The sequence below is a fragment of the Fulmarus glacialis genome, unplaced genomic scaffold (assembly GCF_000690835.1).
Source record: "Fulmarus glacialis isolate BGI_N327 unplaced genomic scaffold, ASM69083v1 scaffold46201, whole genome shotgun sequence".
Lineage (NCBI taxonomy): Eukaryota > Metazoa > Chordata > Aves > Procellariiformes > Procellariidae > Fulmarus > Fulmarus glacialis.
The window spans coordinates 15,565-39,600 of NW_009194298.1; the positions used below are offsets into that span (position 1 = coordinate 15,565).

At 37.7% G+C, this 24,036-nt stretch overlaps 1 protein-coding gene across 2 annotated transcripts in view; it reads right to left on the minus strand.

Annotated features, from left to right (window-relative positions):
• Positions 1-3,230: 3,230 nt before the first annotated feature.
• AMPD3 (adenosine monophosphate deaminase 3) overlaps positions 3,231-24,036 on the minus strand; it is a 28,257-nt gene continuing 7,451 nt past the window's right edge. The window contains exons 5-14 of one of the 2 annotated variants that reach the window (XM_009587719.1): positions 22,756-22,885; positions 12,981-13,175; positions 12,604-12,735; positions 11,562-11,725; positions 10,238-10,364; positions 9,256-9,419; positions 7,079-7,193; positions 5,581-5,754; positions 4,344-4,454; positions 3,231-3,407 (exon numbers count right to left, since the gene is read on the minus strand). In XM_009587719.1, the coding sequence (XP_009586014.1) occupies positions 3,231-3,407; positions 4,344-4,454; positions 5,581-5,754; positions 7,079-7,193; positions 9,256-9,419; positions 10,238-10,364; positions 11,562-11,725; positions 12,604-12,735; positions 12,981-13,175; positions 22,756-22,885 (1,489 nt within the window). Of the gene's footprint in view, positions 3,408-4,343; positions 4,455-5,580; positions 5,755-7,078; positions 7,227-9,255; positions 9,420-10,237; positions 10,365-11,561; positions 11,726-12,603; positions 12,736-12,980; positions 13,176-22,755; positions 22,886-24,036 lie in introns of both variants that reach the window. The other variant, XM_009587718.1, reaches the window with a different exon arrangement.

Sequence of the window (24,036 nt, forward strand, 5' to 3'; positions counted from 1 at the left end):
TTTAGGTGAAAGTATAAAATGCTCTGAGCTAAGTCTTGAGTAATGTTTGAACCTTAACATCAATGAAATGATGAGGAAATAGGATACTCTCCCATTCTGAAGCAACACCTGCCCCAATCACCAGCTACGATGATGTTCTTCTAGTCCCTCTCTGTTTGAGTAAAATGTCAGCTGTGGTGTAACCAGGTTTGAGCTGAACACGGTCGGGGGCGGAGAGGGGGTGAATGGGGGAAATCAGCAACTGCCCTGTTTTGCATTTGAGTAAATGTGTACAATGGTAATTCAAATGTCAGTAACACTTCAACACTGGATCTGCCCTTCATTACATATATATCCTAAGACTGCAAGGTTATTTTGAACAGCCATACATTAGAACAGAAGTGCAACTTTAAAAAAGGAAAGACGCTGAAGTTTAAGAACTGAAGCTGAGAATCAGTAACTTTTGCCTAATTAAAAGATGACCAAAAGAGATGTAGTATTGGAAGCTTGAAAGGATGTCGGTTTGTTTCCCTAAATGTAACATTATTAGCTCAATTTATCCTTAAAAGCAGCACACAAGGAAGCATAGAAGGCGGAACTTTTGGTCATAACCACTTGTGTGTTACTCTTATTATTGTCAAAATCCCGATTACTGTCCATTAACTGAATATTCAAATCCAGTTTTGGTTTTTTCCTTTAATAAGAGCTACAGACATATTAGAGCCTTATGTGTTTGAGGTAAGGAAAGCTTAAGAAAACTAAATAAGAAATCTAAGTGACAACAAAAGCAGCACTAATAGCAATCTTCCGGTGAAACAACCCAAGTAAAGCAAATGAAAATACTTACAATTTAAATTCTTCAAACCAAGCATGTTGCTTATTTATCCTGGACACAGATACTTTTTGTAGGTAATTAATGTTAGTTGATAACAATTTATTAGTAAGTTGTACTAATGAAAACAACACATCTGCGTTTTATGTAGCTAAAATGCTTGAACCACTGTTTTCAGACTTTATCCTAAGAAAATTACACTTGCCAATCCTGATGATGCATTATATGAGCTGCTGAAGTTTCTGTGAGGCCAGTAGGCATTGTAGACTAAGAACTTTGGACAGTTTTATTATCATACAATTGAGCAGCGTAGCATGATTTCACACAATTTTTAGCTGCCCAAGGAATATAAAATCTGGCACTAGTTGAACACCGCAGACATTAGGCTAGGTCACTGAAGAGCTAAAGTCAAGTCTCCCACCACCTGTCAGCAACCATATTTCGGATGAAGAATGTGCAATCACTGCAGCTCCCTATGCATGACACTGGCTAACTGTAATGGTGACTGGATGGCCAGAACTCTGCTCCTGTGCCTCGGTCTCCCTTGGAGCAGCCTCACTTCCAGGCTGCTTCCTAAGGGTCTTTAGGTTTAATCTCTCTTACGGTACTCCTTCAGGGCTGCACAGCTATAGGAGGTGATAGGGAATTCCTCCTTCCCTTACTTTGGTGCCATTTCCCTGCAATCACCATTCAGGACAGCAGGTACAATAAAAAAGTGTCCTTGTACTTTGAACTGCCACAGCCTGAGGAGAGAGTGTATGTCTTCAATGCATATATACATTTATGCCATTAAGGAGTTGTTTGGTATTGGTGATGTCACCACTGCTACTTCTGGCTGCATTTACAAGGGAGACCTGATCAGCTCTTGAAAGGAAGGATGTAGGTGCCCAAGCCCCAGGAGAAGGGCCTGGCCTAAGAAATACAAGTGGCACAAGACGTCTGATGTAGTGAAACATGCAGGGTTCTAGGTCTAGTGAGGCTTGATTGGCTAGTATTCATTATTTGCTTTTTATGCATTAATTATGAATTACTGTTCTAAGATGCCTAACCTCCCTATGTATTATATTAGTTACCCAGGTCTCTAACCATAGGCTCAAGATCCTAGCTCAGGGACTATAGGCCTTCAAATTAAGCAGTGTAATGTTGGGTTGGACTTACAGGCATCAACATCCTCTGCTGCCCCTAGCTTTGAGTCTTTTTTGGTGTGAAACTACATGCAGCTTCTACAATATATAGATGCTATCATGTTCTTACTTTTAATCCTTTCTGAATGTGTAGTACTGTGTCTTAAGAAGGATGATCAAATAGAAAAAAGATTGAAAGTGGTAAATATTCCAGTAGCTGCATTTTACTAGCCACTCCATCATAAACAAGAAGTTTAACATAACATGATTTGAAATGACATCTTTCAAGTGGGTTAGCTTCTGTATAAATAGACAGTTTGACCTCTCACTCAACTCTAATTGACTAAAATACAAACTAACACAAACGTGTAAAAAGATGTCAGAAGTAGGACCAGAACCCAGGTCTGGAGTTTCTACCACTGATTCATAAGAACACTTCCTTTGTTCAAGTAAAAAATTTCTCTTTACATGCAAGCAAAATTATCTGCATACATTTCCAAGTAATTTGAACTGGCATATCCACATATTCCCATTATAAAGCAATAAAAAATTGTTCTCAACTTTCAAGGCAAAGTTTTCATGATATAATTAGACTCGTTATTACAATGTACAATAGTGATGATTTTGACACCGTGTTTTCTACTTACTAGACTAAAAAAACATTAATCTGCTGTTCTTCACAGTCATCCTACATGACAACAGGAAGTAATTAATTAGTCATTAAACAAGACTACCGGATTTTTTTTCTTGTTTTCCAGTATAACGGCTGAAACATTAAGATAAAAACTGTGTCAGAACACCTTCCAGAATAAAAGGTAGCCTCAAAATAATGCACCCCATACAAACTGCTAATGAATAAAGGGTTAAATTACAAGTGCTAAATGCCATGACTGCTACTGCGACTATCTGGACAAAAACAGGTGCATGTATACTGTCAGCATCTGCAGAATCCTAAGCTGCATATCACAGGATGCGCTATGAATATTCTCTGTTGTTTTCCAAGCTACAGCATAGTGCACAGTTAAGACAGTATGAAACAAATATTACGTGATTCTGAGTTTGCATTTAATATTTACAGCAATCTTACAAAGCCTAATGTTTGTAGAAACTGAAATTTTTGCAAAGAGAATAATGCAGTAAAAGATAACAGCAAATGCCGTTTACCTTCCATAGATACTCTATTTTTCTCTGTATGTTCAGTTATGTCTTGGTAGCATCAAAGACAGATGATTCAATGTTAATGAGCATCTTATCCTGCTTAGGAGTGAAATGTTCTGGTTTCTTTGAGTTTGTAACTACTTTGACAGAGTAGAAATCTCTTCTGTTCTCATAGCATCAGACAGGAAACTAAGTTCATTGCACAGTGTCTCGTACCTGAAGGCCATCCGGATCTGTGCAACATTTGTCTTTCGAATGTCATTTCCCTCAGGCCCTTCTTTACAGTAATTCACCCCTAAGAATTTCTGTTTTTCCTGTGAACGGAATTAAACGTAAAAAGGAAGAAGTCAGTTCAACTGCTTTGATTTATTGTATAACTGAATATTTGTTGGTTGAATGACTCCAGTGCAAGTGAGAAGAGCAGCTTCAACCAGCTGGCCATTGAACTTTACCTCAGAGTCTTAACCAGTTTTGGAGATTTTAAGGCCAAAGTTTATATATATAATTACTCAGCAGTGCACTCAGTCTGTTTGCTAAAACCCTTTGTGCTAGTGTTCGGTCTTCACTACTACGTCTTTCATGTGAGAGGTCAAAAAGAGGCTTAGGTTTCTTTTGCTAGCTAAATGTTGCATAAGAGGAAGATTAGCAGTTGTCACTAGAGAATATTGGAAGAAGCAACAGAATATACTTGTAAAACCCTTCACATACCAGCTCCTTGAGAGGAATGTTTGAAAGTGACATAGAAGAGAGGATGCTCTAAAATAAGTCCTAGAGAAAGCCATGGATGTATAGAATTTTAAAGCCAAAAGGGAATTTAATCTAATCTGACTGCCTACCTAAACCAGAATATTTTCTGTAGCACTCCCTTCTAAGCAAAAACATGTCTTGCTTATGACAGGCAGCTTGTTTTTACTCAATGCAAGACATGATTATAAAATACGGGCAAAGGAATATCACCCAAATAATTAAAAGTTTGGGAATGGAGGCAGAACTGAGTATAAACAGGCACCTGGTCTCTCTGCATGTTTTGCGCATTCCAAAACAAAGCTAATGAGGAAAAATGTAACGTTAGTACTTTTTTTAAGGTAAGACTGCATAACAGATATAGTTTGTGAATATTTCTGGAAAAGAGAATAGGGATGTGCACAAATACATCACATAAACACCTACTATTCAATTTTCAGACTATTGACTTCCCAGTTCCTACTTGCCCTAATATTCACAAAAGAGATTTTTTCAGCCATAATTACCTTATCTGACAATCCACTCTGTAGTACGCTGTTTCGTGCTATTTCACACAAGTCACAGGTACTTAGTTTCCACACCTGGGCTGCAATAGCATATTCTTCCATGAGAGCTTCCTGTATCACCAAAATATGTTTAATATTAAATTATATATAAATAAGATGTAAATTGGGATATGTACTCATTACTAATTAAGGAATTCATACATGCTCTTTAGATAGCTGTGAAAAATTAGAGGTTTAAGACATCACAATTACTCATGAACGGAATTGTTTATTTCAAATTTCCCAAGGGCAACTGTTAAATAATTAACAAGCACTGGGTATCCAGTAATCTTAGTCTAAGAAATTGCAGCCTGCAGTCCAGATCCTTAGAGGCATTTATTAGGCAGTTTCAAATGAGATCCCAGGGTATATGAACACCTTGGAGGATCTAGTTGTAAATCTTTAATGACTAGGTACATAGACAGATAGCAGGGCAATTTCTCACTTCTGACCCTCCACACAAGGAGGCTGGGTCTGACTCTAGTGGGCTGTCACAGCTGAGGATCTTCCACACTATGTGTAACTCGGCTGGTGCTGCGTTACATCCACGCAGAAAGCCCCCACAGAAGCTCTCTGTCTTTTCTAGCAGAGACATGTCGTGGGCCAGAAGCAAGCCTGGGTGAAGCACACCAGAGCTCAGCTTGTCCTCAGAACACAGACAACTGAGCAATGTACAGGCCACTCCAAGGCACAGCATGACTCAAGTCAGTGCCAACCACAAAATTGGGGCATCAAAACCAGTGACCAGGCATTTCTGTCCTGCCAGGCCACCCAAGGGCAAGAATTGGTTTTAGTTCACTGAGCCAACAGCTCATACGTCATCTTCAGAGATTCCACATGGTGTTTTTGTAATGTACTTCCCCAGATTTATTAGTAAGGAAACTGGACTTCCCTGGCACTCTAGAGGATTGTTTATGAAGGCTCAAACCTCCCTTCAGCCTCATCCTTCATTCTATACTTCAACAGCCAACACTGGAGAGGCAAGAGTACAAAAGAAACATAATTAGGAAATCAGACATTTCCCTCTGAAACCTAACAGTGAGTAGTAGACTGAGAATGAGGAAGAATAATGAATGAAGTGACTGAGAGACATGAAACTTTATCTCCTAAGCAATGATACAAAATAGCTTTCAGGTCATTCTGGGCCTATGTGGTACTGTTGCCAAATTCAAAGACAAGTGCTTTTTGCAATTCTTACCTTTGTATAATGAAACTGCATAGGATCATCTGTGGACAGAGAGACATGAAGCCCCTTATGTAGAAATTCCCGTAGTGGATTTTTTGAGTACTCCAGGAATAGGCTGTTGTTACTAAGTGGAGACATAGCAATTGGTATTTGTGCAAGATAATAAAGATACTGGAGGACAGGACTCTGCAAAACAGAACACAATCAGTATTTAATGGTACTATGGATAATGAAAAAAAAAGGATTTTCCTTGGATAAAATGGAAACAGCACTACAGAGGGAGGACTAAGACCAAAAAAAAAATTAGGTTGACACTAAACTCTTGACTTCTTTAGAAAATATTTAAAAGTCTGAATTTTAAATGTTACTGAACTTTATAAAAATAATTTACATTCTTCAACATGTGTGTCATCCTCTTTTTAAAAATATGGTGACTAATATTACTGTACATTAGTAAGTACATATGACTATTAAGGGCACTGCATTTGATCCTAACTGCATACCTTCCCCCAAAACCTGGAAGTCACAGATAACAGATGTGTAAGAACTGCTGAACAATTTGTTGGTTTCAAAATTGCAGTCTAACAGGTAAATTTTAGGAGCAGAAGTAGTTTTAATTTATTAGAAGTCGTGTGTTGCTGTTGCACATAATATAAATAATCTGTGGTCACCTCATCTTTATTACTGTTTTTGGCTTAACTAACCTGTGAACCTAACAAGGGTCTTTATTATCTGCTATGCCAGGTTATCGCACCAGGCTAAGCAGGAGAGAGTGAAGAGGAGAATGCATAAGAGAACTCTTTCCAAAAAATCACAATAAACTCAGTGCAAGTCTGCCACCCACTGACCAATTATTTTAATTACAAAACGGTGGCCTGGGGATGAGCTGTATGATGGTTTTTATTAACTGATATGCCAGGAACAATAATGTTTGTCCTGTGATAACAATCAAGTTGTATATAAAATATTCCTGTGTTATACAGCTATGCTAAATTTCTTGATCAAATGATCCCAGTTACTCTAGATATAAATGATCAAAACGTTAATGAACTTCTGAATGAACCTTGAAGTACAGGGATGCCAGTCAGGAAAAATTACCTTTGTCCCTGTACAGAAGAAACTAGAGCTTTCCTTAAATTCTTCTGGGACCTAAACCAGGGAGTAGTAACAAGTCTAAGCAGTTTTTTCGATGTAATTTTAGCTCTGCTTGAAGTAACCAAAACCAGATGCCGCCAAGTCCTTGACATATCTGAACAGTTGATCCTCCCTATAAAGACATAGCTTTAAAATAGCCACTTACTTAGGAAAAGCTATATTTTTGTAGCTTAAATAAGAAATAGGAAGTTCAGCTGAGCTTATTTATTTCTGATCAAAATGAAGAATTACTTGTGCCTTGCTAAGAAAATTAATTCTGGGATGCTCAGATAAAGTCAATTTGTGACTGCTGTTTGAACCAATGACTGATGTCTAAGCAGATAGTGATTGGTTTAGATGAGCAACCAAGCAATACCTTCTTCAAGAGCAATCCATGAGAAATGTTGTCTGCTGTCAGAAAGGCTGATACAAGGTGTGTGATAGACCCAGCTTCTCCACAGTGAGGTCGAAACAGGAAAGTACACATGCCTCTTTCCAGTTCCAGTAACAAAAAATACACTGTTCTTCATCTATTTTGTATATAATTATCATTAATGTGGGAATTAAAAAAAAAACCCAAAAGTTTCACATTCTCATACAGTTTGACATGACATCTAATCAGGCCTACCTGTGGGCTGCTGTCAAAGGGGCAGGTCCCTCTACCGAAGCCCCTTCCACCACCTGACATATTTGTGTCTTCCTTCATCTTTCCTTCCCCAGTTACATCTCATTTACCAATTGTTTAGCTACTGGGTGAACAGTTATTGAACTGATTTCAGTTGAGGGAACTGGCAGATGGAAAGCTAAGCGAACTGATGCAACGTGTGGCCGAATAATTCCTACATTCACAATGAGGGAAGAAGTGGAAGCACATTGCCAAGAGTTAGCTAACACTACCTAGTGTGAGGACAACCTGCCGTCTCACCAGGTTAAGTGTAGCATAAAACCACACCCTCAGTAGCACAGAGATGATCTGGGAGTGTTAGTTATTACACTAGACTTCACACTATAATTTCTAGAACTATTTTATTTTTATCATCTATATTAAAAATCATGCTGGGTTTTAGGTTATAATGGACCCTGTTATTCAGTGCAGACAAAAGTCCCATGAGTATTTGGAGATGTTCAAAACAAAGAATTTCAACAAGGACTGCTAGAGTATAAGGCAGTTCTAGGATGGATGTTTAGTAACATTCCTCCTGAAAATGGATGTGAGGATGTAATCCATCCTCACTTACTTCAGTAATACTACCAAAAATACAAAAGTCTTGTAATGGACTGGCTGTGGTGTCTCAAATACTCAGTACGTTTAACAGGGTGAACAGTTTTACTGACTCATTGATTAATTGTGTCATTATCTCACCTAGCTGTAAAGAATATTTAATTATTATCTAGGGAGATTTTCAAAGAGTAGTTGAAATGATCTTGAGGTAAAAAAGAAATGCGTAAGTTCTGACAGAATCTCTGTCTTTGGAAAAGGAAAAAACGTAGACTAGAGAATGTAAAGGAAGTCAGGAGAAAGGGATGACTTAGATATCTGCTGTACTATGTCCTTTCCATTACAGAACTAAAACTAACAACTAGGCCTGTTTGTTGCAGGTACAAAGTAATTTAAGGTGGATGTTTTTATTATGAGTTTTGATTACATAGGGTGGTAGAGAAGGAAATGCTTGAGGTAGCAGTGGGAGAGAAGAAATAATATTTTGAATGTTAACTTGGATAAGACCTGTTAAAATGACAAATCTGTGCACCTCCTATAAGAAAATCCCAAAATGTTTTATAAATAATATTGAACCAAATCCTTGCAAGGTGAGTCATGACAACATAGTATCAATGGATAACCTCACTGTGCCTCAATTTGAGTCAGTTGTGCAGATCACTCAGTGAGTCAGCCACGAAGTCAGGAATGTAACCTCAAGTTGGATTTCAGGCTTTACTGAGCCTGATGCCAAAATCTGTTTTTACAGTCATGATCTCACATTCAGTATCGTAACTCCCTCCATTACTTGCCTAGACATTGGTCTCGAAAGTAGTAAAACTGAATGAGTCAACAAGCACGCTAAAGTAAGTTAGCTAGATGTGCAGTTTATAATTAGGTCCTCCTTTGTCTATCTTTGATAACAGCAGCAGCCCTTATTTCACAACATAACTTTGTATCTCTTAAATTACAGGAGATAGCAAGCTACCAAGAGGTACATTATATTTGGAAATCCACTGTAAATCCAAGCAGAGGTCAACAAGTCAATTTTGCGGGGTTTCTTCTTTTGTTTTGTTTGATACATTCAGGTTTAAGGAATTCACAAAACAAAAATACACACAAACGTGAAACCAAGATATTAATCTGATGCCTTTACAATTTCTGAATATTTCATTTGAATTAATTTTGCAGTTAATGTTTTCAAAATAACTTATGTACTCCTCTTGGACTCTTTAAAATAATTCAAGATAACCTTTGCTTCAAAAGATGTATGATCTAGACACTGACTTAGATTGAGACCAAGATTGTTGATTTTTCTTTCTGGAAGCTTGTAAAAGAGAAAAATGACTACTTACCTCCTAAGGTTGTTTAGCAACATGATGTTCACATACATATAATACAAATAATAGCTATACGGGGGATTCTTCTCACTGGTCCAGAGGTCAGGGTTAAGGCTCTTGTCAGAGAACATATGGCCACTATGTTTGGATTCATCATCAACACTGTCAAAGCCAGTCACCTGGTGGGAGAAGAGATTCACAGAAATCAGTGTTTTCAAGAAGCAAACCTCATTGTTATTTACTCTTGCTTCAGAACTTGCTTGTACAAAGCATCTAGTCCTCTTTCTTCGTTTCCTTCTTTATGCTAGCAGTCCTGCTGCTCTGTCCTCCTACCATACAATGTGTTTTCTTGAAGGAGGTTTCACCCATTATTTTCTTCTGAAACAAATAGGAGGCCCAGGTGCACAAAAGCCTTCAGACTCCTGTGGGGGGCTTAGGCCTGTAAAACTCCCTGAAGTCCAGATTATAATCCTTTAAACTCATCTGCTTTGTTATTTGAAAAGCAGCTGAAGGCCAGAGGCTCCCAGGAAACCTCAGAGTTCTGATTTGGGGCATACTCAGAAACATTTAATTACATCCCAGCAGCTACATCCCCACATCTCTCCTGAGTCCCATCAAGATCTACACAATGCTTCCTTTCAGTTGCCTCCTTTCTGGAGGCCAGTCCCAGAGGCAAGCTCAAAGTACACCTCCTGGATTACGATGTTCCCTCTGCACAAGAGCATGTGAACATTTTTTGGTCATTCTTTATAGAGAGGATTACCAAGAGGACAAATAAGTAGCTGTTGAGCTGTTTCAGAGGAGATAAACAGCAACTATTTGACAAAAGGACCTTACCGAGGCTTTTATTAAATTGTATGTCAGGGCTTTAAAACAATAATACAAGCAATCTATGGAGGAGGAAGCTTTTTTAGTGTCTGGAAACAGCTGTGGATAACAGAATTTATGAGTAGAAGAGGATCCATTTCATTGAGACAGAAAATCCAAACATACTTACATATTTGAGGAAAAGGTGCAATTCTTTGTGGTCTTTGGGATTGATTGTTGCTTCAAACAAAGGTACAAAGATGTTCTCCAACATCTTCCCAAAACTAGGCAGAATATTTTTTGACCTAAATATGTCACTGAAGGGGAAAAAATATACACAGTTGTGACCATTCTTTAATCAGCTTGTATTTTTCCTCCACTTGCATATTTTCTGTTATTTGTGTATATTCTACAGCTTCAGTTCTACCAGGATTCAGAAATTTAAAGTTTATGTCAGGGCAGGGATTGTCTCTGTGCTCTGTTTCCTGCACTGCCTGGCACTCTGCTTCATGCAGGCTCTGCTGAAGCTCCCGAGTGCTCCAAAAATAGAGACACTAAGCAGGGGTAGATGCTGTCTCAAGAACGGTGACCCTTTCCCTTACACAATCCAAGTACTAATAGGAGAGAGAAGGAATTACCTCTCATGAAAGATTCTGTTTTCCAAAGTTGTAACTACTCCAAAACAAAGTAGAATGTTCTGCTCTAGTGAGCCTCTCAGAAAGGAGGGACAGTACTTCAGTGTGTCACTAAGTGCGTGACTTAATGAAAGTGTTGACTCCGCTATGTACTTAAGAAATTGCTACATAAGAAATCAAAGGAGAGAAACTTTTTCCCTAATGAGAAACACACTCTGGGGGATATATGCGACCATGACAGCTCTTTCTCTACTCATATTCCAACTATGCAATTTCAAAACATGAAGCTCAGCTATTAAGACTGAAAAAATTATCATGGGAGATTGTATTACAATATACAGTATTAGAAACAAAGAACCATTTAATGAAGTCCCAAAGGATGCTTAAAAAGTAAGAAAAACTGGTACTGATTTAAGCTTGCAAATCAGCAATCTGGGTTGCGTTTCCAAGTTCACTGTCATTTAGTCACTGATCTTGAGGAAGTTTGATGATAACAGTTTTACAGAGCATTTTCTATTCCTTTATGGAATTCAAGAGTTGATTTATTTTCATTACTAAATTGTATTTTAACTTGCCTTTGAATGCAGCTTAATTTCACCCAGTTGTAATTTTTGTTTTTATTATCTTCAGACTTATAAATAATTCACAGTAGTTTTGAATAGCTTCATAAAGTGTAGATTCAAACCCCATCTCCTGTCTTCCACCCCCAGACTGTCAGGAAAACTGCAGCAATGGTCAAGAATAAATTTCCCAGACTGTTGCTTATAAATAGAACTACAGGACAACCTATAAGCCATCTAAAAAATATCAGAAGTTAAAACAAATCATTGGTATGATTTCAAACTATATTAAAATTACCAAGAGCTCCTGATTACTTACTAGATTCTGGGAACCTGAATTATCCAGCGCATATTAGGGGAATAAACTTTATGCTTAATGAACCATTTTGCCAAGTTCAGCCATTCATCTGGAGACCGTCCATAAATGGATAAGCGGGGTTCTGTATACTGGTACTTACTTTCTTCTAGTTCACGGGCTACTTCCTATTAAGTAATAAATATATTTGCTTTAATATGGACACTGAAGATCATTTACAGCTCGTAGTATATTTATCATTGTATTTTCCTCAGACCAGATGTAACTGTATGGTCACCTTTAAAGATAAAGGGAATCTCTCGTCTATTAATCCATTATTTTATTTTAGGCATCTAAATATTCTACTAGCAAGCTATCTCAGATATCATTTGAGTATAACTAACTGTTAACACCTAGATTTAGAGGACAATATGCTTGTGCAGTTACAACTAACACCTTTGTAAGACATATGTTTAAAACTGGTAAATCAGAATTATACTATTTAAACTGTAGTAAATGACTACATAAAATACACAGACCAATGGAGAGTCTGACCCAGAATCCGTGGTAGTAAGCAATTTTAAGGCTATTAATTTTAGACAAGCACTTCTATACATCTAAGAAGAGCTGACATCTAGTTCATGAAAACTACTAATTCTTTTGTTGTAAGAAATGAATTTGAAGCCTGTGCATGCATGTGCAGATACAGATTTATGTAGAGATGCTTCCCTAGCTCCTCCTTCCCTATCAGCTACCACTAGCCAACTACATCCTAAAAAATATTAAGCCAGTGAATTGACCCTTGGATGCTCTCCATTAGTCTGAAACTGCACAACCCTGCTTTGAACTCATAGACAGATTATGTGTATGAGTTTCTAACTCATAAAATTATTTAGAAAGCAGCAGTGGCTGACTTAGCAGAGGTCTCTCTCTGATTAATTGCTACAGCAAGCCCAATACTTGGAATCACTTAACCATAGTGTTAGCTCTAGATACAATTATGACATCACAAATCTTTTACAAACCTTCATTTCTCTACAGCTGGAAAAGCTTGAAACTTACTTACCTTGACCATACGAGCAAAATATTCACCACCAATGTAGTTCTCAGTTTTCAAATACAAGTCCCTCAGCTCACTGGCACCAACTGGGTTGTACTTGGAATTGAATTTGTCAAATCGATGAAATGTTTGACGACCCTGGAGGAGGAAAAAAAACAAATAACCATGGTTTTAAGTACACACAATAGTTTATAAATTAAATTGCCTAGCAATAAAAGGCACAGAAAAGAAAAAGCCTATGCTAACTTACTTCAAACATGCAAAGTAATGCATGAGTTCAAATTCTGATTTAATAAGTTATCATGCAAAAAACTGTAGAAATCAGAATTTCACACTTAGAAAACAGTTTTTTCTCATTTATTTTGTCATTTTAATAGACTTACTGCATGGACATCTAAAGAGTCTACAGTGAGGTCATAAGGGTCCATGTGAAGGCTTTCGAAGACTTGCTTTAAAGTCATCTTCTTGCCTTTTTTCTCTGCAACAATCCTGTCGGGCTCCGTTTGATACGTGTGCTTAATAAACCTCAGTAAGTGTTTCTGGTTCATGCAAGCAGCAGCATGGATATGAGTATCAACCTGAAATCAAAAGGTTATTCATGCTCATCATCCATATACATAAACTTAAATTAGCAAAGTATCTATGTCAGTGACAACAATGACTAAAACCTTCTAAAATATTCCTTAAGTAACAAATGGATTAGTGCCTAAGCAAGTCAAAATGTTTCAGAACCCCGAGATTTTGGTTTTGGAGGAATTATTCAATAAGCAGAACTATAAATAAAATAGCCCTCAATTAATAGTTTCCTATTTAAATAAGAAAATTTTCAACAAGTTAAGATACTTTATAAGTGCCAATCACAGAACCTGGGTTTTGATACTTCCGTAAAGGAATCCTGATCCTTTAGTATCCTTTTATTTCACCCATGAATCAGTGATGTCTTTCTAGTTATAGACTGCAGTTATAACCATCCTCTCTGACTGAAAGGACCTGGAATTCTCAGACATTTCCAAAAGCATAATTCATTTTTGTATTTCAACCACATGAAACATCTTAGGTCACTAGAACTGCAAAATGTACACGTAAGAGATTTTGTCACTGTTTTTTCCAAGTTTAATTATAATACAGCAACTCATAATGCTGACAGATTTTTCAGTTTCTTCAGATCTCTTCACACACTAAGGGAAGTGCAAGCTTCACAGAAGGGCTGAGAGTACTTCAGTTTTTTGTTGAAGTCCCATTTAAAAAAAAAATTGACAAGAACCAAATGGTTTCCACAGGTATGCTTTTCTTTTGCTCAGAAGCTTGCACTGCTATTTGAGCAGCCTGTATTAGAACACAATCCAAATAAACAACTGATGAGATTTGGGGGTTTGTTTGTTCATTTAAGTTTTCCCTTCAGTATGTGTAATTCCTTAGGTGCCTCCAGCATGTATGTAAAACGAATCCGTTGCAGTTCCTTGCAGTCAAGGGTTTATTATCTTAACTACACCGATAAAGAATAGAAGAAAACCATGTATATTCCCCAGCTGTTTCTTGTTTGAAAAGGCAGGTAATACTAACTGCAGTTCCTAAGGACCAAGTACCTGAAAGGGAAGAATAGGCCTTAGCTAGGATAATGGTCTTAAGGAATCTAACAGCACAGCAATATCCAGTGTGTGGAGCAGCAGAGCTGCTGCTCCAGGGTCCATTTGCTTTCAATTTCCTTGAGAAATTCTGATTGAACAACAAAACAACCTAATGCATGTCCTAGGCAAAACAATGAAATTACTCTACCAACAAATGCCTATCAATTTAAAACCAAACCAAAACAAACCACTGTTCTGATTAGATTTCAAAGTTGACACGTAATGAGCACAATGGCCCTGGGGACAGCTTGACAGACTCTGAAATTGCCTTCAAGTCCAGACTGCCAAATCCTAGCAGAAGCAGTTTCAGCTCACCCACAAGCCACAGTGTTGCAGCCTGTCTGCTAAGTTTCCCATTTTCCTCCAGCCCAGGCCCTACCTGGACACAGATGGCCGTGAGCACAGGGATGCGGTCAGAAGCAATCGCCAACTGTCACTATTTCTAACATCTGCCTTGTGCACCAACTGCCTGGTACTGGAGACAAGTCTTACAAGACCAAATGGCAGAATGGTTCTGCAGAGGGAGTAGGAAGCAAGACAGTTTGTAATACAAGTTTCAAGATGATCTATAACAGGGGCGGTATGGTTCAGATAAGTCTAAAAAGCACAACACAGTACTGTCCTATATACTGGCAGGAGATGGTTTGGAATTATTATAAGTAACACTTCACCATGAAGTCTTATGTGAAACTGTAGTGGAAAGGTCTGCTCTAACTCCTCATACAGAGTAAGAAAGGAGCTTCAAAGAAGAAAGGAAGAAAAAAAAAAAATCTTACTTCTGCACAACACTGGTAATGCAGCTGTCAGAATGCACCCAGTTTTGCTGTCTACATTTAAAGGTTTAAAAAACCCAGAGACTGTCAACATTCCCAAGAAATGCCACAAAAGGAAATAGGAGCTGGAAAACCCACACTGCCACGTGATTGTAAAAATGAAACTTACTTGGCTTTCAGGGTGCAATTTGAGAGTTAATTTGACCAACTATATACAGGTATTTGTACATCCAAACATGAGGCAGAGAGGGGGCTTTTCAGTCTCACAAGCAATGACGTAACAAGATCCGAAGATTGGATGCTGACATTAGATAAAAGTTCCTAAAGATACTTACTACATTGGAACAGTTTGAACCCACTGCACTGTGCTTTTTAAAATGCAAGTAACTAGCATTCCCAGGGACACACTTCCAACAAGAGCTGCGTAGCCTGTATGCAGGAGGTCACGCTAGAAGGAATTCTCAGATAAACCAGCTATAAGGAATCACTGAAGCTACATCTCTGCAAGGACTCTCATCCAGGACTGTTCTGTCCAGGAAACTGCAAGTACAACGTGAGACCAGTGCATTCCCCTTTGTGTAATGACTATGTCTGCAGCTTTCAGATTCCACCAACAGAAGTAGTTGACATCCTGATCTGCTTTTAAGGATCAGTAGGAAACAGATCACGGAGCAGCTGAATAAGTAACAGCCATACTCCTGCAATGTAAACCTTAGCTTATGCTATGACATACAGTCCACAGAAATGCCACTGTTTTACTTAGCACATGTAGTCATGTAGTAATTTAATTTGGAGTTTATACATACAGAATTTGTTGCAGCCTTCTAAGGGTAAATCTATCTCCATGTGAATGTTAATAGCATGATTAAAGACCAGGTTATAAACTGAATCCTAAACATTAACATTTAATTGTTAATCACTGCCTAGTTCAAATATGCTAGACACTTTAAAGCTAAATGAAAGAGCAAGAAACATATTACTGTCTCGAAATACACAACATGAAGTACATTACTAATGCACAGTAAACAATGCTGTGTCTAAAACAGTAAAAACAGCTCCACATAACATATTATTACACTCTTTAGAGTATTTGTATAGACATTTGAACCCCATTGCATTATATATATGCTTACTCAGGTTAATAAACATCTTCTGTTGTAGAAACAAATATTGTTTACTATAAACTCTTCCTGGACCAGTGAAATACTACAAACTATTAGGCTTGGTCAACTTATATGGGAGAGTGAAATAACAGTTAATAGATGCCCTATAAGCTCTAAACGTTCAGGTAAAGCATAGAAGTCATATGCATAGAATATCAGGTGTAGGATTTATTGAATTTCAGAATGCACTAGTTCCAGTGGTGGCTCAGCTACTGGAATTAATGAGTCTTGAAAAAAACCAAACCAAACCAAAACACTTCCTCTTTATTTAAATCAACATGAATTCACTACTGTTAGGAGGGCAAGGACGGAAAGCAAGGAGACATTTTGTTTCTTTTGTTTGCTTGTATGCAAGGATCACATGACACAGTAGTAACTACATTTCTTTTAAAGTCCTGCTTCCCTTTGAGAAATAATTCTCTGAAGTGTGCCTCTGCAATTCAGTGAGCTCCTGTGAAATCTTCTCCAGTCCACACAACTATATCACACATAGCTCTATAGCTGAGCTAACCACATCAGGCTGATCTCTGAGAATCAAGATTTTCCTTTTTTTTTTTTTTCCTCCTCTCCCTCAATACATTCATTTCCCAAGAGTAAAAAGACTTTCCCGGAGTCTCTTTCATGCTTTTTCCAGAAACTATGCAGTACTTTGCCTACCTTTTTTAACTATGTGGTATATTTTGACCTTTAGGTAAGCAGCAACTTCAGTCTTACAGAGTATCACACAGCTTTTTCTTCATTGTTTTTTAGAAGCAATGCAACTTTTTGGAAGATTTTAATGACTTGAGCTTTGACCTACCCTAGCACATAATTAATTAGTGTGTATGCTTTTGTGCATTTTCACAATTCAGGGTGCAATCCTATCTAAATGAAGCATCTAAACACAGAATCCTTAGACGTATCTTATATGGTCTGATTTGGTTAAGGATTTTTTAATTATTATTATTTATTTGAAATGTTACAATGCTAAGAAATTGTTACTAATTTCATTGTTATTTATTATGAAAGGCATCTACTAAAAGAATTCTAGCAGATTGAGTTCATATAAGGGTGACAAATGTCCCCTTTGCCTCCTCCCTCCCCCCAAAAGAGACAAAACCAGTCCCGTTTTAAGCTGTTATTATTTTGTTCTTCATACAATACATGAAGTAAGCTGAGGCTTTTCTGGGCTGTGAGTAACAAGCCCCTACTATCACAAGATCTATTTGCTTCTTTTTGCAAACATTCTGCTTGCATGTCCAAATTTGTTACAATACTACTCCAGCCCAATTTCCCCTTAGTGGAAAAAAAAACTCGGCTGCATGCCCTTAGCCAAATTTCCTGTTGCAGTTCTTATTCTCCCCTCCCCGCCAGGAGGAAACTTCTACTCAAGGTCACATTAATCTTCAATGAAAAGAAGAAACACAATGACTGACAGAAGCCTATCTTGGAACACATAATACACCTTCAGTGAACTCACTTTTTAACAAATGAAAACAATTGTTAACACAAATGTTTCATTAATTCTTTTAATTCCATCGTCTCATTCAAGCAATGGTGGACATCAGTTTTCTTGCAATTAAAGGATGGTAGAATTCCCTTCACTCAGCAATTCTCCATGTAATGAAGCCAGCCTGCCTTCCTCTGCACCTTCTCAGTTCAGGCTAGCCTTTCCTTTCCTTGCTGACTGACCACCCATACCATTCTGTCTGCAGGCTTTGTGGATTAAATGCTTGTACTTCTCAGTTAAGGTGGTTACATCTGTGTACAACTTAGAGCTTGAAGGAGTTCCCACTGCCCTCCAAGTCACATCTCACCAGCACCAGCTTCCCTAAACCACTCTGCCTCCTTCATCTTCCTGCATTGCTTCTCTTTCCTTCCACTGTCTCTCAAATCTCCACAAAACATCCATCTCGGATCTATTTTATGGATGCTTATCTGTGCATATCAGATTAGTAGTATCCACAGCTGCAAACTAACTGATTTTCTAAACCCATGCACTTTAACTCGTAAGTACTTCTACCCCAATAGCCATGGGCTTCATGAACTTGACACTAAATCCTCTGCAGCCTTTACTTTAATGCTGGATTGAAGGGAAATCATTCCACTCCCACTGCCAGATTCCCTGCTTACCAATATATTCATACTGCATTAGCTTTTCAGATAGGATGCAACAGCTTTATACAATGAGCTTGATTCTTTCCTTGCAGCTTTGTAACAGGCATGAGAGGCAGAAGACACAAAATACTCTGCCCTAGGGTAGCGCAGTAATGCTCCTGGCAGCCGAAATAGTCCCTAGAGCTGGGCAGAGCCCCTCAGGAGCTTGTCTAATTCATACTTATGCCATCAAGAGCAACCCAGAAACCAGAAGAGACAGGAGAGACAAATCCCTGTGTCTCCAACTTCTTGTGTGGCTGTACTCATTGCAAAATGCACAGAATCAAGCCCTATAATGTTTGTATTCACACGAATACAGAAATACACTGTTGTGAAAAGAAACAATTTTCTTTTTCTGTTCTTTTAGTTACTAAAAGAAAGGATAGAGGAAAAGCTTTCTTTATGGTCTTTACAGAATTTTTGCATTGTAATGATTGATGGCTTTCCGCCTGATCATTTTGTGCTCACTTGCAAGACTAAGGGTAGACACGAGAATTTACCTCAGCATCTCTGCGAGATAGGAGGGGAGAAGTAGTATGTACAGTGCTTTGAAAGCACAAAATACAGCTTTACTGCCAGTTAACAGTGGTAAGGCACCATTACATGCAATACTAACAGAGGTGCACAGAGGCATTCATTTGAATCTGATGCTAACCCATATGTCTTCCCATTCACTATCACTTTTGGTTTATATGATGAAACTGGATTTCATCACCAAAGTCAGTAAGTAGCTACTGGGGGAAAAAAAAAAGAGGAAAAAAAAAGCAACCTCAGAATGAATCAAAGTTCAGGGCAGTTAAGGTATAGATTCACTATTCACTCATGAGGCTTTTAATCATATGTTTAAAAAGCAGACATCTGTTAATTTCATTCAGTATTTTGTGAGTTCTATAGAATTTAGAAGTATATAAACGCACTCTAACTTCCTTTCTTAGAAGTAACAAGTGGTATTTCAACCCTGTGGTCACAAACAAAAGCTAGAATTTACTTCCTTTTTGTCTAACCAATACTTTAAAAAAAAAAAAAAAAAAATCAGTTGCAACGGTCTAGACCAAATGGTATGTCACGGCAGCAACCAGCTATTGCAACGCAGAATTCAGCAGGGCTGTATCAGCCACTCTAGAAACTGCGTTCTTCCACGCACAGTTACCCCAGCCTGAGCCAAAGCTCTGCTGCCACACAAGGCTAGGCATCTGAGCTAGTGAGTTTGTAGGCAGAGGAATATGATGTGTAAAAGTCACTGCTATGACATAATCTTCACGCTGAAATAGTGACTAAAGAGAGAAAGAATATGGAAGGAGGCTTAGGCTGTCATTTTTTCTTCTTTAGAAAACTGTATCAAAGCTATTTGCAGTGAAGGACACCTGCCAATGCAGTACATACATACGCGTCATTAAGGCAGCAAATACATGTTAGGTAAACAAATACCTTGGCTTCACCTTTTTTTAAAAAAAAAAAAAAAAAAAAAAAGGCAACAACCTCCCCCCTAGAAAGAACAATAGAGACAAACCAAAGTCCCTAATAACAAGAACAGCTCCAAGACCAAGAAAGCACAGTAAATACCTCCTGCAATTAGCAACATTTTAATAAAAGTAAAATATTTAGGTGTAGGTCTTTTACTTTGAAGCTGTATTTCAGCTAAAAAACCTGAACTATTGGCTCTGAATTATCTGAGGCTGTTGGGCACAGTGGTCTGTTGGAAGCCCCACTCAAAAAACCTCACATACTTGCTTTGGAAGGCAAGACACCCTAGTACACAAAGGCTAAAACTCAGTTCTGAGTTTGTGTGATGTAGAGCTAAACTCTTATTACTTAATTTCATCCTTAATGCAGGCAACCCAGGAGTTATGTGGAGAATCTGTGTTGACTGCACTTTGCTATGCATCAGCTGGAGAACATAGGAGAGCCCTGCTGATGGCAGACTCAAGAGTCTTCTCTAAAGTTAGAGTTCTCCTACACAGACAGTTGTCCACGTCCTCTGGGGAGCTAAGTGGAGCCAGCCACACTGTCTTACCACCTGTGGATTCTTGTCTGGTTAGAGAAATAGAGAAGTATTTCTCTGGTTATTAAAGGGCAATTTTCCAGTTCCACCTTGATCAGTGCAAAACATATCTTTGGTTGCATTCTGGTTAAGTCCAATATGTAAGATCTACACATATATTTCTGTTATTTAATAGGAGCCTTATCTTGGGATTTATTAAATAGATGAGCTCACTGGAGAAGAGCTCCTATTAAACCAGGAAAAAAAGGCGGGAAGGGGGCAGGGAGAATGAAAAAAAAAAAAAACAAAAAACCAGGAACCTTTGATTGTCATGCCAGCAAATAATGCTGGCCAGCTTTCTACTGTACCTTTCTAAATGCATGTTCTAGTACATGTTCACTGATTGACCTTGTCATTACCTTCATAACTGTTTTAATTTTGGCATTTTCCATCAGTTACTTTGGCTCTTTTATATAAGCAAACAGATTGTACCAGGATGTCCACACTAGTGTCTGAGGGATGTAATAGACAACTTCACTAACAGCTCTTTTGGGAGGTGAATCTTACTTCTTGCTTTCCTTATGAGCAGTACGCACTGTTTAGGACTGACTAACAGAGAGACATCCTGAAAACATAGGCCCTAGAAGTGTCTGTTTCATATTATAAGTCTCACTGCTGATACTGTTATTAGGGAGGAAGCACTTCAGGGAAGTTACAGATCTTGCTTTGGTTAGCAAGACATAGGGAAAACAAGATTATTTGGGGGCTTACAGGAACTCTACAATGCAGTTTACTTTCCACAGAGAGTGCTTCAGAAAAATACTACTTGTAAGCCTGCTTCATAAAAGTACTACTTTAAGCAAGATTAACTCTCTGCAGCAACAATTTTTAAAGCTATAACTAGCAGTAGGAATGATCTCTGCCAGAGAAGAGCAAGCTTGTTCCTGCTCTCTTGAATTTGGGTATTGCCAGAGGGGAAGTGGTGCACATTTTGTGCTTTTGAACAACATGAATCCATTTGTAGATTGGCTTATTTAATTGTAGATAATTAGAAAATAATTAAGATATGCCCAGAGACATTGAACATTTGCTTTTAAATCAAAAGCTGAACTTAGCAAGTACAATCCTGTTAATTACAGCTTCTCAGTAATCAAATCGATTGTCTAGGCAGTTACCCAATCCACACCTCTGTCCTTTGCGCCTCTCAGTCACCATGTGTTTTTTTATTAATGTCTCTGTCAGCTAGTTAAGTGTGTTATCTGAATGTGGCATGGAGTAAATATCTTGTCCAAGAAATGCAAGAAAACTGTTGAGTTAGGAGTCAAGTCTCTGCCACATGAGTCCTGCTTGAGTGAATTAGCTAATAGATCCTCCCATCTATACGCTTAACAGATAAAAGTGTGAAATTCATTAGCATTTACCTAACAAACCATCTGCTTCTAGCTTTGTGATAGACAGGGGTACATTCATCAAACACTTTTGTTTAGCAGATTTTGTATTTGACAGTTTATTACCATAACAATAGCAAACATTCAGTAGCCAGCACACTGGACACTATAGCTAAAAGCCAAAAGAACTTTTTGATGTACTAGCGCTAACCAAAACATAACAAGAAGGATTAAAGTATTGATCTAAACCCTGAAGTTACAAAATAAGGACCACCTCTTCCAGTTGCTTATAGAAACAATGCAAAATGGACCTGAAGTGGTTAAAAATACCAGCAAAAATGACTGCTTTATGAAGAAATCTCACCTATCAAACTGAAGCATTCTCTCTCCAGTAACTTCCTCAACTTCAGGAAAGGGAAGCAAACAAAGCAGCTGTTGTTTCCATGCTTTGAAGAGAATGCAGCTCCCTTGAATGTGAATATGTCAGGAAATGAAATCAGCTCCTTGATTCCCCTACCTGTCTCCTAATTAGAGGCAGCTAAGAATATAACTCAAATAATCTTTTTACTTAATATTTCACAGACATTTTTTACCAGATGCTGATGGCAGCGTGAACCCTCAGTTCAGTTTCTGTGGGAGGTCTTTTTTCTTTTGACATGTATTTAAACACCTGTTTTCAATATGAAGTGAAATTTTCATCCAAAATCTATACAGCTGTTCCTACTACAGTCTAGTATGACTTTCCTACATGAAAGAAGGAATATGCACTTGACTGTCTTTAAGTGAATTAATTAAAATGAATTAAACCTCCATGTGGGTACTTTTGTTCATAATCCAAGTGATCTTCACACCTTTAAAGCAATCTGCATACAATTAAGCCCCTTTGATTCTGAGTTTAGCATAATCCATTTAACCCACTTACATTCAAGTTAATTTTCCTCGAGTGTGCCCATTCTTAAAATAACGTAATTCAGTTGAGTGGTATGCACATACCACTTCATGCATATCATCTACACCTCACCCAAGAAAAGCAAAATTGCTGGAACTCCTACTAAAAACAGTGTCATGCCTTTAATCCTTTTCACTTACCTTTCTCACATTATAAAAGTCTCGATGGGGATTACTCTTTAGTTCTTTAAATTCCGACATTTCATTTAACATCTCATGTAAACTAAATTTAGATTCTAAAAAGTTAAGCCTCCGATGACAATATGTTTTTCTGTAAAAGAAAACACAAAAATTAACTGTAACTTAAAACTATTTGTATTTCAAGTTCAGAAAGAACTTGAAAGTTTTCACAGTGAAAATAAACATTTTTTTAAGACCAAGACAAATCCATTCTTCTTATCCTACTGGCTAACAAATATGTAAGTCAATATCCAATATGATTTCAGACCAAAGTTATTAGTGAAACCTCAAACAGAACTCTACATAACCATGTTATGTCCTTTAAGTTGTCCAAGTATTTTTATCACTGTATCTGTGCAAAAACTGCAGTTCTTTTAGTAATGATGACCAGAGAAAGCATAAAACCTATAATAAAATGTGATGTCAATTGCTACTACTCTGAAACTATACCTCCAATAGAGCAGATCACGTCATACATAACAGAAACAACCTGTAATCCAGACTTACTCACTATGGAAATAATTAAAAAAAGAATTCCCCAAAGTTTATTTGCTTTTTCAATGTGAATATAAGAAGCCAAGATAAGATCCAATATACTTTCATTTTTTATGCCTTAAAACCACATATATTGTGTAGAAATACTTTTTTTCCCAAATAATTTATTGTGCTCTTCTTAGAAAAATCATGCTTTTTCGCTCCTGCTTGCCTACTCCTCTGTCTTCACTTTCATCTTCTGTTAAGTTTCTCATTCTATTTTTAACCAATGACATGGTTTTTCTTTTCACCATCTGTCAATTCTTACTGAATCCACAATATTTTTGTAGAACTATTAATGTAATAGCTTTCTTTTTCTGCTTTATTGTTGACAATCTCTCCTCAATGGGACACAAATCCCATTATGGATTTGAAAGTCCAATTCAAACACAGTCTCACTGTATCTGATACTGATCAAGACCCATTTGCCCACTGCAGGAAGTCTTTGTTGGATTATTACTATTATTCAAGAGACCAGAAGACTGAGGAGTAGAGGTGAGATTTCACCAGTTTAAGAACAGCAAAGATTAAAGAACAGTGGGTTCTTGATCTCCAAGCAGCCCCATGTGCAATAGACATAAATGACAGGAAAGCACTTGCTGCAAACAGGGAAACAATACTGTATGAAGAGCTTATGCAACAGGATTACTGAGAAGACTTTTTCCTTTTGGTTTGTGTGTATTTATCAGGGCGTGTGAATCAGCTTGC